Raw genomic sequence first — 16,914 nt, 5'->3', positions numbered from 1 at the left:
ATTTTTTAGCCTAACATGAACTCTGTTGGAGAATGTTCCGTGTGCACTTGAAAATGTTTGTTCTGCTGTTGTAGGCTGGAATTTTCTATAGATATCCGATAGGTCTGTTTGGCCTAGAGTGTCATTCAAGTTTTCCATTGCCTTGTTGATCTTCTGCCTAATGGTTTTATCTGATCACTGAACATGGAGTATTGAGTTCCACAAACTACTGTTGCATTGTCCATTTCTTCCTTCAGTTTTGTCAGTTTCTGCTGCTTGTTTTGTGGAACTGTTAGGTGCATATATATTTGATGTTTAGGTCTTGGGATGGATTGTTTTACATTATAAAAAATTACTTTCTCTCTAGTAACTCTTTCTGTCCTAAAGTCTATTTTATCTGGTAATAGTATTGACACCATAGCTCTCTGTTGGCAACTGTTTTCCTATTTGTGACTTTGAATTTAAACTGTATCTCTTACAAGAAAGCATGTAGCCCAGTCATGGGTTTGTATCCATTTCAGTAATCTTGCATTCTGACTGGGGGGTTTAATTGTTTGTTTAATGTAATTACTGATAAGACAGAATTTGCTGCTTGCTATTTGTTTCCTATGTGTTTTATGTTTTTTGTTCCTGTGTTTCTTCTTTACTGACTGGTTCCACGTTAGATATCTTTTAATATACCATTTTAACTCCCTTCTTGTTTATTTTACTATTTTTTGAGTTATTTTCTTAATGACTGCCACAGGGATTAAAATTAACATCTTAAAACAATCTAGTTCAGATTAATAATGAAATTAGCTTCAATAGTACACACAGTTTTGCTCCTACTAAGCTCTGTTTGCGGAGCTCCTCCTTCGTGGTACTGTTGTCTTATAAATCACATCTTTATTTATCATGAGCCTGTCAACACGGTTTTGTGATTATTGCTCTATGTAGCTGCCTTTTAAATCAGATAGGAGAGGGTTACAAAAATATACTGTACTTGCATACTTACGTATGTAGTTATTTTAACAGTGTTTTTAGTTCTTTGTGTGGATTTGAGTTACTATCATGTCCTTTCATTTCAGCCTGAAGGATTCCCTTTAGTATTTCTTAAAAAGGGCAGGTCTGGCAGCAGCAAAATAGGTTTTCTGTTTTTAAATCTGAGAGTGATTTAATTTCTCCTTCACTTTTGAAGGACGGTTTTGCTGGATACAGAATTCATAGCTGACAGTCTCTGTCAGTACTTTGAATATGTCTGCCTGCTCACCCGCGTGGTTTCCAGTGAGAAATCAGCTGCATGTCACTGAGGATCCCTTCTCTGTGATGCGTTGCAGCTCTCCTGTTGCTTTCAAGAGTCTTTGTCTTTGGCTTCTGACGGTTTGACTGTTATGTTTCAGGGGGCGGGGGGATCTTTGAGTTTATCCTTTTTGGGTTTGTGGAACTTCTTGGATGGGTAGGTGCCTATTTTTCATCAGATTTGGGAGGTTTGGGGCTATTATTTCTACAAATATGGTTTCTTTTTCTTTCTTCTCCTTCTTGGACTCCCATTATTTGTATGTTGTTAGCTTGATGCTGTCCCACAGGTCTCTGGGACTATTCCTCAGCCTTCACGGCTTTTTGTTTCTTTGATTGGATAGCCTCGATTTCACAAGCTGTTCTGCCTGCTCGGTGGGGCTATTGAGCCCCTCTAGTGAATTTTTCATTTTAGTTCTTATATTTTTAAACTCCCAAATTTATATTTGGTCTACTTCTGCAATTTCTAGTTCTTTATTGGCATTCTTTGTTGGGTAAGTATTCAGATACTTTTCCTTTAATTTTCTTAGACATGATTTCCTTTAGTTCTTTGAACATATTTTGTAAAGCCAATTTAAAGTTTTTATTAACTCCAAGATCTGGCCTTCCTCAAGAACAGTTTCCATTGACTGCTTTCCGCCCCCCCCCCATTTCTTTCCCTGTTTTGTGGTTTTTTTGTTGGAAACGGAGCCTTTAAAATAATGTGGCAACTCCAGAGATAGATTCTCCCTCCGTCTTGCCCCTGCTTTGTTGTTGTTCTGTTTATTATTACAATTTGTTGAGTGACTTTCCTGGACAAATACCGTAGTCTGTTCTGTGCAGCCACTTAAGTGCCTCCCTGGTTGGCTAACGCCTGCACGGAGAGCCCTTACATCAGCTCACAAAGTCCCCCATCCTCTGCCCAGCACCTCCGTTGTGCCGAGGGGTGCGACCGCTTCCCGTGAGAAATGAGGCTCAGGCCTCTCTTGGGCATGCGCATGGTCCTGCGCATGCACGTGGCCTTCTAGAGCCTCAGGAATACGTTGGACCTCTTCATTCACGGCTTTTCCTTTTTGGTTTTTGGGCCAGCCTCTTGTTGGCTCCAGTGGACACTGCTCACTGCTGGCTGCTGCTTGTTTTCATCAAACGTCCCAGGAGCAGGGCTTCCTCGCCGAGCCAACTGCAGCGGGCCGAATCATGCCAGAGTGCGGGGCCTTTGTGGGGGCGCCACAGCCGTTCTGCCCCTCAGTGGTCACCGGGCTGCTGGGCATTAAGCCTACCACAAAGCTAGGCAGAGAGGGATGGGACTTAAGCTAAGTTAAACACCACAAAGCTCATTTTCCTGCCTGAGATTCAGGCATTTCCTTGAGTCAACCCTCCATGGGTCGTTACAGCCTTTGCTTGTTACAGCCTTCCAGAATCCTGGAAAAGTTGATCATAACCGTTTTCACTAGTGTTATTATGGCTTTAACAGAGGTGCAGATTTTTAGAAGAGTTTGTCTCGCATTCTGGAAGGACTTCCTACTCCTCTCCTCCTGGAGTGAAGTTGGTGGGTAAGGTCTATGCACTCTGTTAGTGTGTTTGTGTTAAGGTGAGGAAGTGAAGCAACCCCTCATGGAAACTCCTGAAGTGCATGCTCTGGTACACGAGTCCTGGTGGCTGGGTTCGTAGTCAAGGAGTGTGGTCCCAGAGCTGATCGCTGCCCAGGGTTTCTAATTGGGTAAGGCCAGATGGCCATGGTGCAACTCGCTCACAGTGCGTGCTGGAGCTGAGGGCCAGCAGAGACCCTGAAAGGTGCGGTCCCTCTGTGTCCTGAGGGGCTGGGCGGGAGACTCTTCCATCAGGCTCTCCTCTCCGCAGATGACTTACCGAAGCCACAGATCATCACCCAGCCAGAGCCCACCATGGCCGTCGTGGGCAAGGACATCCGGTTCACGTGCTCAGCAGCCAGCAGCAGCAGCTCCCCCGTGACGTTTGCCTGGAAGAAGGACAATGAGGTCCTGGCCAACGCCGACATGGAGAACTTCGCGCACGCCCGTGCACAGGACGGGAAGGTGACGGAGTACACCACCGTCCTGCACCTGCGCCACGTCACCTTCGGACACGAGGGCCGCTATCAGTGCGTCATCACCAACCACTTCGGCTCTACCTACTCGCACAAGGCCCGGCTCATCGTGAATGGTAAGGCGGTGCTGTGGACTGGTGAGGGTCCTCTAAAGCCGCGCGTGGTTCTGTGTGACCCGTGTGGGAAGGATGCAGGCGGGAGACACGGGCTTCATCAGGACATTACCGTGTCACTAGCGTGGGGGGGGGAGCAGAGCAAGTTGTGTAGAGTGCAGGGTTACTCTCGGTGACTCACCTGTTTCTGGTGACCCTTTATCCAGGTATTGTGTTAAATGAAATGAAAGGCCCAGGCCTTGTATTTTTATCCATTTATCATCCTCCACAAACCATGAAGTCCGGTGTCCAGATTCCGAGCATACCCTGATGGTGGGGAGGCTCCCGCCCTCTGAGCTTTAGAGCCTATCGAGGTGGCTTTTCTCAGGGCTGCAAGTTGTCACAGAGAAGCGAGTAGCTAGAGCTGTGAAGCGCCCTCCACTGGGTAATAAGCGCGGAACCACTGTGTCTCGAAGCCCTTAAACACCGCAGGAAAACACATTCTTTACCCCACGTAGTTCTGTTGTGCAGTCCTCTGTATCAAAAGCTCCGTGAACGGTCAGACTTGGCGCCGAAGCAAGCCCGAGGGGAACTGCCATGGTGCCCAGCGTGAGCGGGGTGCCCACTGCTGGGTCAGGGAGTACGCGGCAAAAGTCAGTCGGCGAGCGTCCAGTGATGGGGCCCGGACACAGCCTCCCCGCCACGCTTTCTCCAAGAGGGACGGGCCGTCCCGTTGCTCCGCGGAGGGCGAGGGCACGTCCTCCTTCCCCGTCGCTACATCCCATCAGAGCAGATACCTTGGTCTCCCAGGCTCTGTTCTGGTGGTTAAGGCAGGCAGGCAGGTGTCAAACCCCAGTATTTATGGGCTGTCCCCATATGGACAGATGGCCACTCAAGGGGTCAGAGGGGATGACCTGCTTTGTCAACAGTTTCCACATGAGGGGGCGACAGGCAGCCTCGGGTTAACAAGAGAGCGTCATGGGAGGGAGAGGCTGGCAGCTCGGGGGGGCGTCAGAGGTGTTGGGAGCGGTTCTGGGCAGATGCTGGCACAGAGGGTGGGGGGCACAGCCACCCACGGAGGCGGGCACTTCGCCAGAGGGCTGTCCGGGCCTTTGCGTCTGGCTCTTCCCTCCCGCGAGCCTGACGGTATGTATTTTGCAGTGTTGCCGTCCTTCACCAAAACGCCCCACGACATAGCCATCCGCACCGGCACCACGGCCCGCCTCGAGTGTGCTGCCACCGGCCACCCTAACCCCCAGATCGCCTGGCAGAAGGACGGAGGCACGGACTTCCCCGCCGCTCGAGAGCGACGCATGCACGTCATGCCCGATGACGACGTGTTTTTCATCACGAATGTGAAGATCGAGGACATGGGGGTTTACAGCTGCACCGCCCAGAACTCGGCCGGCACTGTTTCCGCCAACGCCACCCTGACAGTCTTTGGTCCGAGCACTCGTACACTGAGTATATGAGGCCATGCATGCGTGGGGGTGGAAAGGGGCTGTAGGCGTTCCGTGCAACCAGCAGGCTCACTGTGCTGTGCTGTTTCTCTTTAAGATGTTCAAGAAGATGTCAGAAAGCAGCTCAGCAAGTGGTTTTTTTTTTTTTTTTTAAGATAGTGAGTTAAGGGTTAAGGGAGTATTTTTTTATAGGGCTTTGGTAGGGAACATTCTCGACTGCCCTCTGACTGGGGCTGGATGGGTGTGGTCTGCTGAAGAATAGAGACACGAGCCTGGCACAGGACAGGTGGGGGAGAGAAGGGGCTTCTCTGTGGCTCAAGGTTCGTTCGTCCTCCTTGTCGAAGCCGCCCCCCAGAATGGTTGTGACTTAGTCATTGTGGGAGGTCTTTGGAAAGCTCGCCGCTCTGAGACACAATCTCCTGTGGCCCTTCACTGGCGTGTGGGCCCTCTTTTGTCCGGAGGGCAGGGCAGGCGCACAGAATAACCGGACCGTCTCCTCTGCCTTCCTGCAGAAACCCCGTCGTTGGTGGTGCCTCTGGAAGACCGCGTGGTGTCCATGGGAGAAACGGTGGCGCTCCAGTGCAAGGCGACCGGGAACCCTACACCCCGCATCACCTGGCTGAAGGGGGGCCGCCCCCTGAGCCTCACCGAGAGGCACCACTTCACGCCGGGCAACCAGCTGCTCATCGTTCAGAACGTGGTGGTGGAGGACGCGGGCCAGTACACGTGCGAGATCTCCAACACGCTGGGCACGGAGCGTGCGCACAGCCAGCTGAGCATCCTGCCCGCGCCCGGCTGCAGGAAGGACGGCAGCACCGTGGGCATCTTCACCATCGCTGTGGTGTGCAGCATCGTGCTGACGTCCCTGGTCTGGGTGTGCATCATCTACCAGACCAGGAGGAAGAGCGAGGAGTATAGTGTCACCAACACAGGTGAGCCCCTGCGGGCTGAGCTCATTCCCCGGGGCAGGAGGGACACGGTGCCGTCTGGTGAGGAGGCAGGGGCACCCTGGGCCCGTGCCCGGCGGCCACGTGGTGGCTCGTGGCTGCAGGGACCTCACGGTATCGTGCTCCTGCTAGTTCCGGCCCCCTCGCCATCCCTGCACGCTCTCTTCTGTGGGCTCAGACCTCCAGCTGCTGTAGTTTTTACACCCGGGTGGAAAGCGAGACTAAGCTGGGCCCTCCAGACCATCTGTGCACAGCCTGAGCTGCTGCGGGTGCAAGAATCTGGTGTCTGGGCCTGATAGTGAGCGTTTTCCTGTCTTGTCACCACGAAGGATAGGGACACGTGGTATCTGATCGTTCTGTCTCCTTGCAGATGAAACCATTGTGCCACCAGATGTTCCAAGCTACCTCTCGTCTCAGGGGACCCTTTCTGACCGACAGGAAACTGTGATCAGGCCTGAGGGTGGCCCTCAGGCCAACGGGCATATCGAGAGCAATGGTAAGGCCTCAACCTGATGCGACCCTGTCCTCGGGAGCCTCCTGCCCCTTCCTAGGGCAGGTGCGTGGCCTTAGGCTGAGCACATCTGACCCGGAAGGCTGGCAGACTCAAGCCTTCTGTTGGGTTTCTTGGCCCTGCCCTGTGCATGTTCTGCAAGGTTTTACAAATCCAGCCCCCAGGAAGTTGCTATGTGGGGCTCAGCGTCTCCTGGTCAGGAAAAGGTAGGATTGACTAAGAAGCTGCAAAGGACATTACAGGCCCTGAAACCAATCCACTGAGTAGGTGACGGTCCACGCCTGCTCTGTGGGCCAATCTCGGCTACTAGAAAGCTCTCCCAGGGTGAGCTACCTCTACAGGGGAGACGGAGTGCTTACGGGGGCAGGTCTGTCCTTACACGAACTGCTCACCAGCATGGCCCCGAACACTGACAGGCCTGCCCTGGGGGCAGCTTGTCTTACAGATGCCCCTTGCTGGTCAGCAGACACCTATCACTGTAAAGAACACTAAAAAGGATCGGACTTCCTCTGGAAAGCTAAACCCATCATTTCTAACTGTTGGAATCTACTGCAGGTGTTTGTCCAAGGGACGCCGGCCTCTTTTCAGAGGCGGACGCTCATGGCATTTCGTGCAGGCAGTCCAAGCTCTGTGTGGGCTGTACCAAGGAGCCCTGGAACGTGGTGGAGAAAGCCCAGCGGAGACCTGGTGCTCAGAAGATGGGTAAGAGATGCTCTCGTCGAGAAAAGTCTGCAGTTCTTGAAATCAAAATTCAAGTCGACCTGTTCATTAAATGAGAGCGAGAGATGCATTATGGGTCTAAGACTGTCTCAGAATTTGGTCTTCAGTGTATAAACAGGAAGCTGTGGCCTGGCTCTCGTATTCTTAACTAGCAGGTCTCTTTCATAAATCTGTGGCGGGGTAAGCCTGGGCTTGAACATTCCAGATTTATAAGCAATTTTAATAAAGGGCAAGGCCCAACCTGAAGTACCTTTTCACCAGGGCTATTTTTGAGGCTATATTTCTAATTATTCCGAAGACTCCTGAGAGCACGTGGTATGTCATGCAGTGGGATTCTTTTTTTCTGTGATCAAAAGAGTAGGCCCACTTTCTCTCATGAAGCAAATTAATCTGAACCGTTGAAACACGAAGGGCGCATTCTTCCTTAAGGGGTTGGTATTTGCCCAGTCCTTTTTCTGTGACCACAGATGGGAGAGAGGGCAGGTTTTTCAAGAGTTCATCTAAGGGCTCTGGCCTCCCAGCAGGGGACAGAAGCTTCCTATTCTGGGCGGGGATGCAGACCTCAGTGGCCGTGGCTCTAATCCGTCCCCTGCTCGGTCCTGCAGAGCACAGTGGCCCCGTGGTGTGCGGTGACTGCAACACACACGTGGACGGTTACTCCAAGGAACAAGCTTTCTATCCTCCGCCTGTGACCAGAGACAGTACACAGCCAGGGACACTAAGCAGCCAGGACCCCAGTCAGACGGACCGAGAACATTCTCTGCCTCACCTGACCAGTGGGACTGCTGACGGGTCCCGCGCTGACTGCAGGGGGTCCCTCTACCCCAGTAACCACGACAGAATGCTGACATCCCTGAAGAAAAAGCCACTGGCACCTCCAGATGGGAAAGGTAGACGTTCACGGTCTTCCAAGGAGGCCCCGCAGGTGGGTGGGGGCAGGTAAGCAGCCAGGCCGGACGCTCTGACGCGCCCTCTCCTTTCTCACAGGGGCCTCCTCTTGGACTTCAGCAAGGCTGTGTGAGCCAGACTCCACAGACCTCCAGCCTCCCTCGACGTTAACTCCAGGCAGTCCGGAGCTCACGGAAGCCGCCTCGGGCTTTCCTGATGGCCCCAGTGAAGGCCAGCACTTGCTTCTTTCCAATGGACACCTCCCCCAGGCGTGTGACTCCAGCCCCGAGGCCCCAGTGCTGACAGGACAGCTCCCTGGGAAACGGGGCGTGCCCCTGCTCTTTGCACCGAAAATCTAGGCTTTGTCTACCTCAGCTCTTGTGTCGTCTCTACAGGAAAGAGAGGTAGGAGAGGCTGTAAGGAAGCTTGAGTTCAAGCGTCACTGATGTGTACAGAGTTTTTAAACTTCCGTGTGGAGTGTCCGTGGTTTCAAGGACTTGCGGCCGCAGCGCAGACCCGCGAGAGGCTATCGTGTACAAAAGCAGAAAAGTATCTGGTACCCTTGTACATAAGAGTTTTCAGAGATTTCCTATATATTATATATCTTTTGCAGAGGCTATTTTAATCTTTAGTGCATGGTTAACAGAAAAAAGAAAAACGTACAATTTTGACAATATTATTTTTCATATCAGGTTGCTGTTTAATTTCGGAGGAGGGGCGGGGAAGAGTTCTGGTGCCTTAGTGCATGGGTGCAATTCATAGAACCTAAATCCCGGGAGTTGCTGGAGGGCGGGGAGGAGGGGAGGTCCTGGGGTCTGCACTACACTGCCCCGGACAGACCCCGGGGTCTGAGCCCGCCTTCGTGTGCGTTGGAATTCACATCCCGTCAGTATTGCTCCTGTGCGGCCCCCCTGCCTGCCGTGCCCGGAGATGCCCGTGTCGTCCTGTACCTCTGCCCTGCGGGACTTGTTCTCGTAAGTTTAAGTTCCTTGCCAAGCCGAAGGGGGGGGGTTGCTGATCCACCACGAGCCTTTGTTCCAAACAAACAATGGAGCACTGCCTTTCTTCCTTCTAGGAGAAAAGCACGTGGGGTGGTCGTATCACTCGACTGTCCTCTGAGGCTCATCTCACTGAGTTAGAGGCTGCTGGTGTTAGTACCTGTGGATTTTTCAATAGTGATGTTTTAGTTCTGCCGATACAATAATTCACGTGACATCGATCACGGGGGAGGAAAAGGATGGAGTCCTTACTCTTCAGGGCTAGCTTCTCTCTACTGAGGATCCAGAGCCTGTCTGTCCACGTCCTTCCCTCACACAGACAGACCCGGGCTGGGACTGTAAGAAGTCGAAGCCCCTGACCTGGGTGTATTTGCACTTTCGAGACCTGTAGCTAACCATCTTGTGAGTGCCAATGTGTATTTCAGGAAGAATTACATTGAAACAAGGTCCTTAAAAATCTCAGAAAGCAAGTTCCTTTAGCCAAAAAGCTGAAGGTAGAGACTGACAAAATGGTTGTTAAAATCTTACTGCCCGGTGTCATCGCTGTTCTAAAAGGTAAGCACATTTAGAATTGTGTTCTCAACAGTCAACTGATTAATGTTACTTCCACAAAATATGTGAATTTGCTGCTTCTGAGAGGCAATGTGAAAGAGGAAGTATTACTTTTATGTACAAAGTTATTTATTTATAGAAATTTTGGTACAATGTACATTGAAAAACATGTAAAATATTGAAGTGTCTAACAAATGGCGTTGAAGTGTCTTTAATAAAGGTTCATTTATAAATGTTGATTGTGTGGCTAGGGGCATTTTTCTACCCACCATTTCACCCCCTTCCCTTCCAGAAACTCCCTTACAAGTGCAGCTATTCTGCCTTTATCTGTTTTCCCAAAAGGGGGAAAATTTCTTCTCGGCAAAGCAAAAGCAAGTACTTCTTTGCTCCAGGGAAGATACGCCACCCCTAGATTCCTGAGATTTCTCTCTGAATTTTTCTCACACCTGGAGCTTATTAGTCAAGCTCTGAAATGGTGACCTCCCCATTTCGTCCTGTCTCATTCCCAGTAGCACGCAACCAACCTTCCCGACCGGGCACGCAGACGCAGCACTCGGGCTCCCGGCTAGCCCATGCCCCTCCTTTGGGTCTCGGGTGGAGAAGCGTGGCACAGGGCTCAGGTCCTCAGTGGGCCCACAGCACCCTCCAGCCCCGAAGCCAGCCAGGCCCACCTCGGCCCTGAGCTGCAACCGCTTGCTTTCTCTCACACACCACGTGGGCTGCTGGACGCTTCTCTGACAAATAATACAATCCTGTTTTTTCGGGGAAATCTGAGTAATTAATTAAGAACAGCAGCCTGGCCGCCCCGGAGAACGCCTGCACCTGCACGTCAGTTTCTCAACAGAGCCCGAAGCTTCACCATGGGGAAACGCCCAGCCACGGGCCCCACTTTCCCTCGGAGCCCCCTCCTTCCCGCTCCCCGTCCAGCCCCATCGGAATGAGAAGCGTCTAGAAGCCTCTCTGCCTTCCGCGGTCGGTCCGCTGGCAGGGGGCAGGAAATGCAAGGTCAGCTACAGATTAAATGAAGGTTCCGAGCAGCGTGGACGGGGCGTCACCACACGGCTTTATTCGGGGGGCTGAGAGTACCGCTGTGGCTGGGGTTCTGCGTGAGTGTGCCGGCCAGCCGACGGCAGCGGAGACACATCCTCAAGATCCCCTTGTTCACGCCGCACGGCTGCTTGCATGGCACTGCCCGTCTTGAGAGCCGTGCCTGGGGTGCTGTCCCCGACACAGGGGCGCTCTCTGCCAAGCTGCAACAGCAGGCTGCGGGCCCGCTCGTAAGCACCCAGAAAGATGAAGCCTCCCAGACTGATGGCCGCCACTCGAGGGAAGACACCTGCAAACAATCTAGGGAAGGAAAAAGGAGGAAAGATTTTAAGTCGGTGTGTGTAAAAAAGGTTAAATTCCGACACCCACAGCTTGCTCAACTCAGCACACCACACTCATTACACACCACACAGCACTGAGAGTGTGTGCTTTTCTCTCCCGGAATGACGCTAAATTACGTTCCCAAGTAGGCTTGTTGAAGTCTGGGCCGGGCTGTTTGTTGGCTAACGTGGCTCAATACCAAACAAACAGCTTACTTGCGAGCCTCACAAGTCCAGTAATTAGTCAAGAAAGACGAACTCTGTCCCCCAAGTCCTGTCGGAAACCTCCAGCCCAGTTTTGTCTTTGGGAGATGGTGAAACAAACTCTGGTAAAGGAGTCCAAGGCCTGGATCCGGGGGTGCGCCGTGGCCCCCCCGGGAAGGGAAAGTAGGCTCTGGGTGTTGGAGGAGATATGCTGACCACTATGCCGCTCCTCCCCGTGACTCAGCTGCCTTTTGTCCTTAGAGGCCCACAGATGTGATGCCAGAACAGGAAAGTGAAGCTCCATGCATTCCGTTTGTCTTCTCCTCCGAGGAAGGACCAGAAAGGCCAGTGGTCTGCGGACAGCACCTCCTCGAAGGCTCTGTCCCCACGCACCACGCAAGGCCAGTCGGAGGACTGACTTTGGAATCATCAAAGGCAGAGTGAAAGACCAATGTCACTGGGGGTGCACACTGGAGGTTCGCTCTTTAAAAGCCACCCTGCGGCTCAAACGGGATTCTGGCACCACAGCAGCTGCAGGGCCCCCGAGGCAGCCCGCAGGACTGACGCAGATCGTGCACAGAAGTTCCAGCCGTACGTGCAAGCACGGCAAGCACGCGAGCATATATTCCAAGGCCTCAGCTTTCTCTGGAGGGCAGGACGACAAGAAACATTCTCTTTCTAGAATCATTGAGCCTTTTTACCAAGAGTATTACTTTTGTAAGCAGTAAAAATCAGAACTTTCAGGCTCAGTAGTGAGGACACTCTGGAGCAGGAAGAAAAGTGAAAATGGTCAGGTTATGTGAAAAGGACCTAACCTCTAAGATGGAGGAAAAACATCCACAATAAGCTAAATAGGACTGGCCAAGGAGGTGGACAGGGGAGTGCACCCCCCACCCCGGCTGCCTAGTTTCTGCACGCCTGCTGGGACAGGTCTCCTCGCCTCCCCTCCGAGTATCGTAGTCAGCACCTCGGAGGAAAAGGGACTTAGTGGTAGACAGCCCTTTTGTTAGGGAAGGAAGTATTTTTTTTCNGCCGAGGGTCCATTTCTGGGTTCTCTATTCTGTTCCATTGGTCGATGTGTCTGTTTTTGTGCCAGTACCATGCTGTCTTTGTGATCACAGCTTTGTAGTACAGCTCGAAATCCGGCATTGTGATGCCCCCAGCTTTGTTTTTCCTTTTCAACAGTTCCTTGGAGATTCGGGGCCTTTTCTGGTTCCATACAAATTTAAGGACTATTTGTTCCAGTTCTTTGAAAAATGTCCTCGGTATTTTGATCGGGATAGCATTGAAAGTGTAGATTGCTCTGGGTAGTATGGACATTTTAACTATGTTAATTCTTCCAATCCATGAGCATGGAATATTTTTCCATCTTTTTATGTCTTCCTCAATATCTTTCAAAAGTGATCTATAGTTTCTAGGATATAGGTCCTTTACGTCTCTGGTTAAGTTAATTCCAAGGTAACGCATCTTCTTAATCCAGTCATCTGTTGAAGGGCATCTTGGCTCCTTCCACGATTTAGCTATTGTGGACAATGCTAAAAATGCAACTGATTTCTGAGCATTGATTTTGCATCCTGCCACATCNCTGCCACCTTACTGAATTGTTCTATAACTTCTAATAGTTTGGGAGTGGATTCCTTTGGGTTTTCCATATAGAGTATCATGTCATCTGCAAAGAGAGACAGTTTGACTTCTTCTTTGCCGATTTGGATACCTTTGATCCCTTTTTGTCTTCTGATTGCTGTTGCAAGGACTTCTAGTACTATGTTGAATAATAGTGGCGAGAGTGGGCATCCTTGTCGTGTTCCTGATCTTAAGGGAAAGGCTTCCAGCTTTTCCCCATTGAGAATAATGCTTGCAGTAGGCTTTTCATAGATGGCTTTTATGAGATTGAGAAATGTACCCTCTATTCCTACACTCTGAAGGGTTTTAATCAGGAAAGGATGCTGTATTTTGTCAAATGCTTTTTCTGCATCAATTGAGAGGATCATATGGTTCCTGAGTCTTTTCTTATTGATATGATGTGTCACACTGATCAATTTGCAAATGGAACCATGCTTGCATCCCAGGTATGAATCCCACTTGGTCATGATGGATAATCCTTTTAATGTACTGTTGGATTCTGTTAGCCAGGAAGGAGGGATTTATTTTTTTATATTTTTTTTAAAGATTTTATTTATTTATTTGACAGAGATAGAGACAGCCAGCGAGAGAGGGAACACAAGCAGGGGGAGTGGGAGAGGAAGAAGCAGGCTCATAGCGGAAGAGCCTGATGTGGGGCTCAATCCCACAACGCCGGGATCACACCCTGAGCCGAAGGCAGACGCTTAACCGCTGTGCCACCCAGGCGCCCCAGGAAGGAGGGATTTAAATCATTAAAATACTAGAGATGAGAACCTCTTGTTCTTGTCTAGAAGTAACCATGAAAACTACAAGGAAAAGAGTTGTTCAGCTCGGCATCGTGCACACTGTTTCTGCGCGATGCGGTTGGTGAGGACAGAAACTCACCAGCTACGGCGCTGAGGCCCCTGGGACCTTCTGGCCTGAGACCCAGACGACTCCTCTCACCCCTCCCTACACAGAGAAGGGTGCTGGGAGGGAGGTCGACAGAACACCACCTGTGCCGCGAAAGCCTCCCTCCCTCCCTCCCTCCCAGCTGACTAGCTGACTTATTTCTGAAACCCATGTCTTGGTGCAGCTTCTGCCACTAATGAACTCAGCTGCTCCTGGCAAGAGGCAGATGGAAGCAGTTTATGGTTCCACGAGATGACAATTGAATCTATTAACATAATTATAGCCTTAAAGCACACTCATTTGTACAGTGCGTGCCCCAAGAACAAGGAGGCAGACTCGAGCGGAGTGGGGCTTTGTTCTGGGGACCACGGATCATACCAGGTAACAAACACAGCACACGGGGCACAGCAGGGGTGCGCACGGGGCGGCCGCGGTTACTCCGTGAAGGGCACAGTCAAGAAACACAAAAGCCAGCTGAGGAACAGGACAAGGAGGAAGGTACAATGCAGGACAGACAGGCTTCCCCACCTGCTTTCCGGCTGCTGGGCTGAATGAGCAGGTGATATTTTATTTTGGAGAAACCAGTCGGCCTGAGAGCACATATTCCAAGTAGGTGTCAGAACATGGTCTTCCCCTGTGTGAACCAACATGGAGAGACGGCAGCGGCCCCACATGCCCCCCAAGAGGCCAGCGCCGTTTCCCTGCTAGGCGACTGGAACACTCCAGAAATGCACAAGGGTGCTCTGAGGCGGCAGAAGGGCCAGTGGGGCTGTGTGGGAACCAGACAGAGGAGGCAAGCTGGGATGCCAGGGCAGTTTTACAACAGTGGCCCACGTTAGCGGGGATATTTTTTGTTTTGTTTGCTTTGAGTTACAATTCTGTTGTCAAATTATTTGGTGCCTTTTCTCCTATTAGTAGGAAGCTAGTGAAATCTAGCATTTCTTAAATGATGAGCGTGGCTGCTTGGACAGTCTGCTAAGGACCGCACTGTGTGCTCACAAGAGCCCCAGGGCATGTCAGGACGCCTGTCCTCTGCCTCTCACTCTGGCGCTGCCCAGTCACGGAACCCCGAGCGCACAGCACAGCTGGGAGAGGGTTTGGTGTGGGTCATCTCCTCCCGGGGATTCCTTCTCCACAGGCTCTCGGGGGCCAGGGTTCTGCCCGTCCTGCCATACCCACATCCGGCCACTTCCCCAGGAACGGCAGGTGCATGGCAGCCCCACTCTGACTCCACAGAGCTAAGGCAGGAGCGGAGGTCTGACCGGTCGTTGCCACAGAACCTAATACGAGCGACGGTGAAACAAGGAGGGCGGTGAAATTCAGCATTTTGACTTTATGATCTAAAAAAGCTACTGCACCACATCTCTGTGTGGCCCAAACTATCCGAAACACTGAGGACTTTCACGTGCTACTCAGAAGTGGCTTTAGAGCCTCTCTCTCACACCATTTCATTGTTCAATGTGAAATCTGTGTCTAAGGTACGAGCAACCAGACTCTTATTGAAGCTGTGTTGGCTCTAAGCGGCCGACGGCACACGGGTCACCGCTCCGCCGCTCCCTCACTCATGCTCAGCCACTCCTTCCTGTGACACCCACTTCTTGTCTCAAAATCCTCAAGTCCATCATCAGCCGGCATCAGTCCGTCAGAGCTGGCCCATTCAACAAAACCACCCAACTTGACCTACTTCTCAGTGGGGCCACTGTCCTGCAAAAGCCTCACCTGGGTCCTAACCGATACGCCTCATGTCCCAGCTATCACGCAGCCAAATGCACACAAGCCTACAATCGAATCATCCCCACAGCATGGAGATGACACGGCAGGGCCTCGGCGCTGCTGTCCCCACCAGCCACACCCCCCCACGACGCTCCCTCCCGGCCCTCCAGGAGGACACTGCGACTCTGCTCTCTCAGGAAAATCCCTGGTGGTCATTCCAAAGAGCACAATGTCATGTCACATACCTGGACAGACCCCAACACGGAGATGTGCGTACAGATGGTAAAAGCAACGTGAAAGCACGTTTTGCAAAGGAGGCATTTTAGGACATGATGCTCGAAGTCTGGGCACTGAGCAAAGTACAGAGCGGGTTTCAAGCGAGGTGCCACGCACGAGGGGTGGTCAAAGTAACTGTTACTGATCACAGTGAAAAGTCTCCCCCAATGACAAGTGCTTTCTTCTAAATGTCACCCTCGCTCGCTTGCATTCCTGCATTACATAACTGGAATCCTGTTTGCTCAGAGCTGCAGCCTGGAACCTGGACAGTGGGGGGGCGGGGAGGACAGGCACAAGGATGTCCTCCAACATCCAGATGGACAAGGCTGGCAATCACGTGGCTAGACATTGCGTCAACTTGACTGTGCACTAGCATCTCACACAGGCGACATCACATATGCTGTGTGCAATATAAATAATATAGAGACCAACCAGGACAATCAGAAGAAAGGAAAGGGGTTTATCCCATTCAGGCTAAAGGAGGAAGAGCCCGTGGAGAGGCAGAAAGGCAGTTTCACTTTCCTTCTTGTCCTTACCCAGACAGCCCCTGTGTCCGCCAGACCCCGTGCAGTGCAGACAGCACATTCCCACTAGCGGTGCTGGAACCAGCCTGCGAAACAGGACAACAGACAAAGCCATTAGCTTATGAAATTCCCCAACTGATCCTCAGATGCACAGCTTCTGACCACCCTCTTCTAGGGCAGTCTGAAATAGAGCGGGGAGCTTCTTGGGAAATCAGGACCCCTGGATCACACTAGACCAGAAGCCCTTCCATCCCAACCCACAGGTAAGCCCTGACAGGAAGCTGCTTTCCTAGGTTCTCGCATCGTCAAACTGGATGCAGAGCTCAGCCAGGTAACTCACCGACTGCTGTTTAACGGGAGAAAGACTGAAAGCAGTAGTAACTGCGCAGAGAAGAAAGGGGATAATCAGTCTATACAGTCCAACTGCAAACTTAACCTAAGGAGCTATAAACACGTTTAATAGAGAGTACGATGTTCCATTTAAAACAGGACCGATTCTCTTGGGTTTGGCCTTGTCCACCCACGTAACAATCGCGTGCTCACCATCCCACCTTTCCAGAAGGGTGGGACTTCTTCTTTTCTACGGTTGTGCCCCAGATACATTATGTGCGTGACATTCCAGGAAATCTTGGTCTAGCTTTTTTTGTAACAATTTTTCTTTTTAATGAAAAATGGTTTTAAACAATTCTGACACCTGTCCTGATTCATCCAGTGAAGGCCAAACGCGGTCCGAGTTCAGAGCCTCTAGTTTACCTGCTGGACAGCAAGAAGCAGGTCGGCTCTCTGAGCCTCACATCTGTCTCCCATAAACACAGAGCTGACTGGAACGTGGCCTTACGGCCGTGGCCCC

At 51.4% G+C, this 16,914-nt stretch overlaps 2 protein-coding genes across 5 annotated transcripts in view; one reads left to right on the top strand and one right to left on the bottom strand.

The window, feature by feature from the left end:
• The window catches only part of LRIG1 (leucine rich repeats and immunoglobulin like domains 1), a 111,136-nt gene extending 101,431 nt beyond the window's left edge, over nucleotides 1-9,705 (top strand). The window contains exons 13-19 of the mRNA XM_002920762.4: nucleotides 3,094-3,414; nucleotides 4,552-4,833; nucleotides 5,363-5,782; nucleotides 6,168-6,293; nucleotides 6,864-7,010; nucleotides 7,634-7,918; nucleotides 8,016-9,705. Coding sequence (XP_002920808.4) covers nucleotides 3,094-3,414; nucleotides 4,552-4,833; nucleotides 5,363-5,782; nucleotides 6,168-6,293; nucleotides 6,864-7,010; nucleotides 7,634-7,918; nucleotides 8,016-8,275 — 1,841 coding nt within the window. The 3' untranslated portion in view covers nucleotides 8,276-9,705. The remainder of the gene's footprint in view (nucleotides 1-3,093; nucleotides 3,415-4,551; nucleotides 4,834-5,362; nucleotides 5,783-6,167; nucleotides 6,294-6,863; nucleotides 7,011-7,633; nucleotides 7,919-8,015) is intronic.
• A 173-nt stretch (nucleotides 9,706-9,878) lies between these two features.
• SLC25A26 (solute carrier family 25 member 26) overlaps nucleotides 9,879-16,914 on the bottom strand; it is a 131,886-nt gene continuing 124,850 nt past the window's right edge. For all 4 annotated transcript variants that reach the window (XM_034658621.1, XM_034658623.1, XM_034658620.1 and 1 more), the window contains 2 exons: nucleotides 16,077-16,150; nucleotides 9,879-10,813 (listed from right to left, as the gene is read on the bottom strand). In XM_034658621.1, coding sequence (XP_034514512.1) covers nucleotides 10,531-10,813; nucleotides 16,077-16,150 — 357 coding nt within the window. In that variant the 3' untranslated portion in view covers nucleotides 9,879-10,530. The remainder of the gene's footprint in view (nucleotides 10,814-16,076; nucleotides 16,151-16,914) is intronic.

This window comes from Ailuropoda melanoleuca, chromosome 4 (genome assembly GCF_002007445.2).
Source record: "Ailuropoda melanoleuca isolate Jingjing chromosome 4, ASM200744v2, whole genome shotgun sequence".
Lineage (NCBI taxonomy): Eukaryota > Metazoa > Chordata > Mammalia > Carnivora > Ursidae > Ailuropoda > Ailuropoda melanoleuca.
This window is presented reverse-complemented; position numbering and strand designations above follow the sequence as displayed.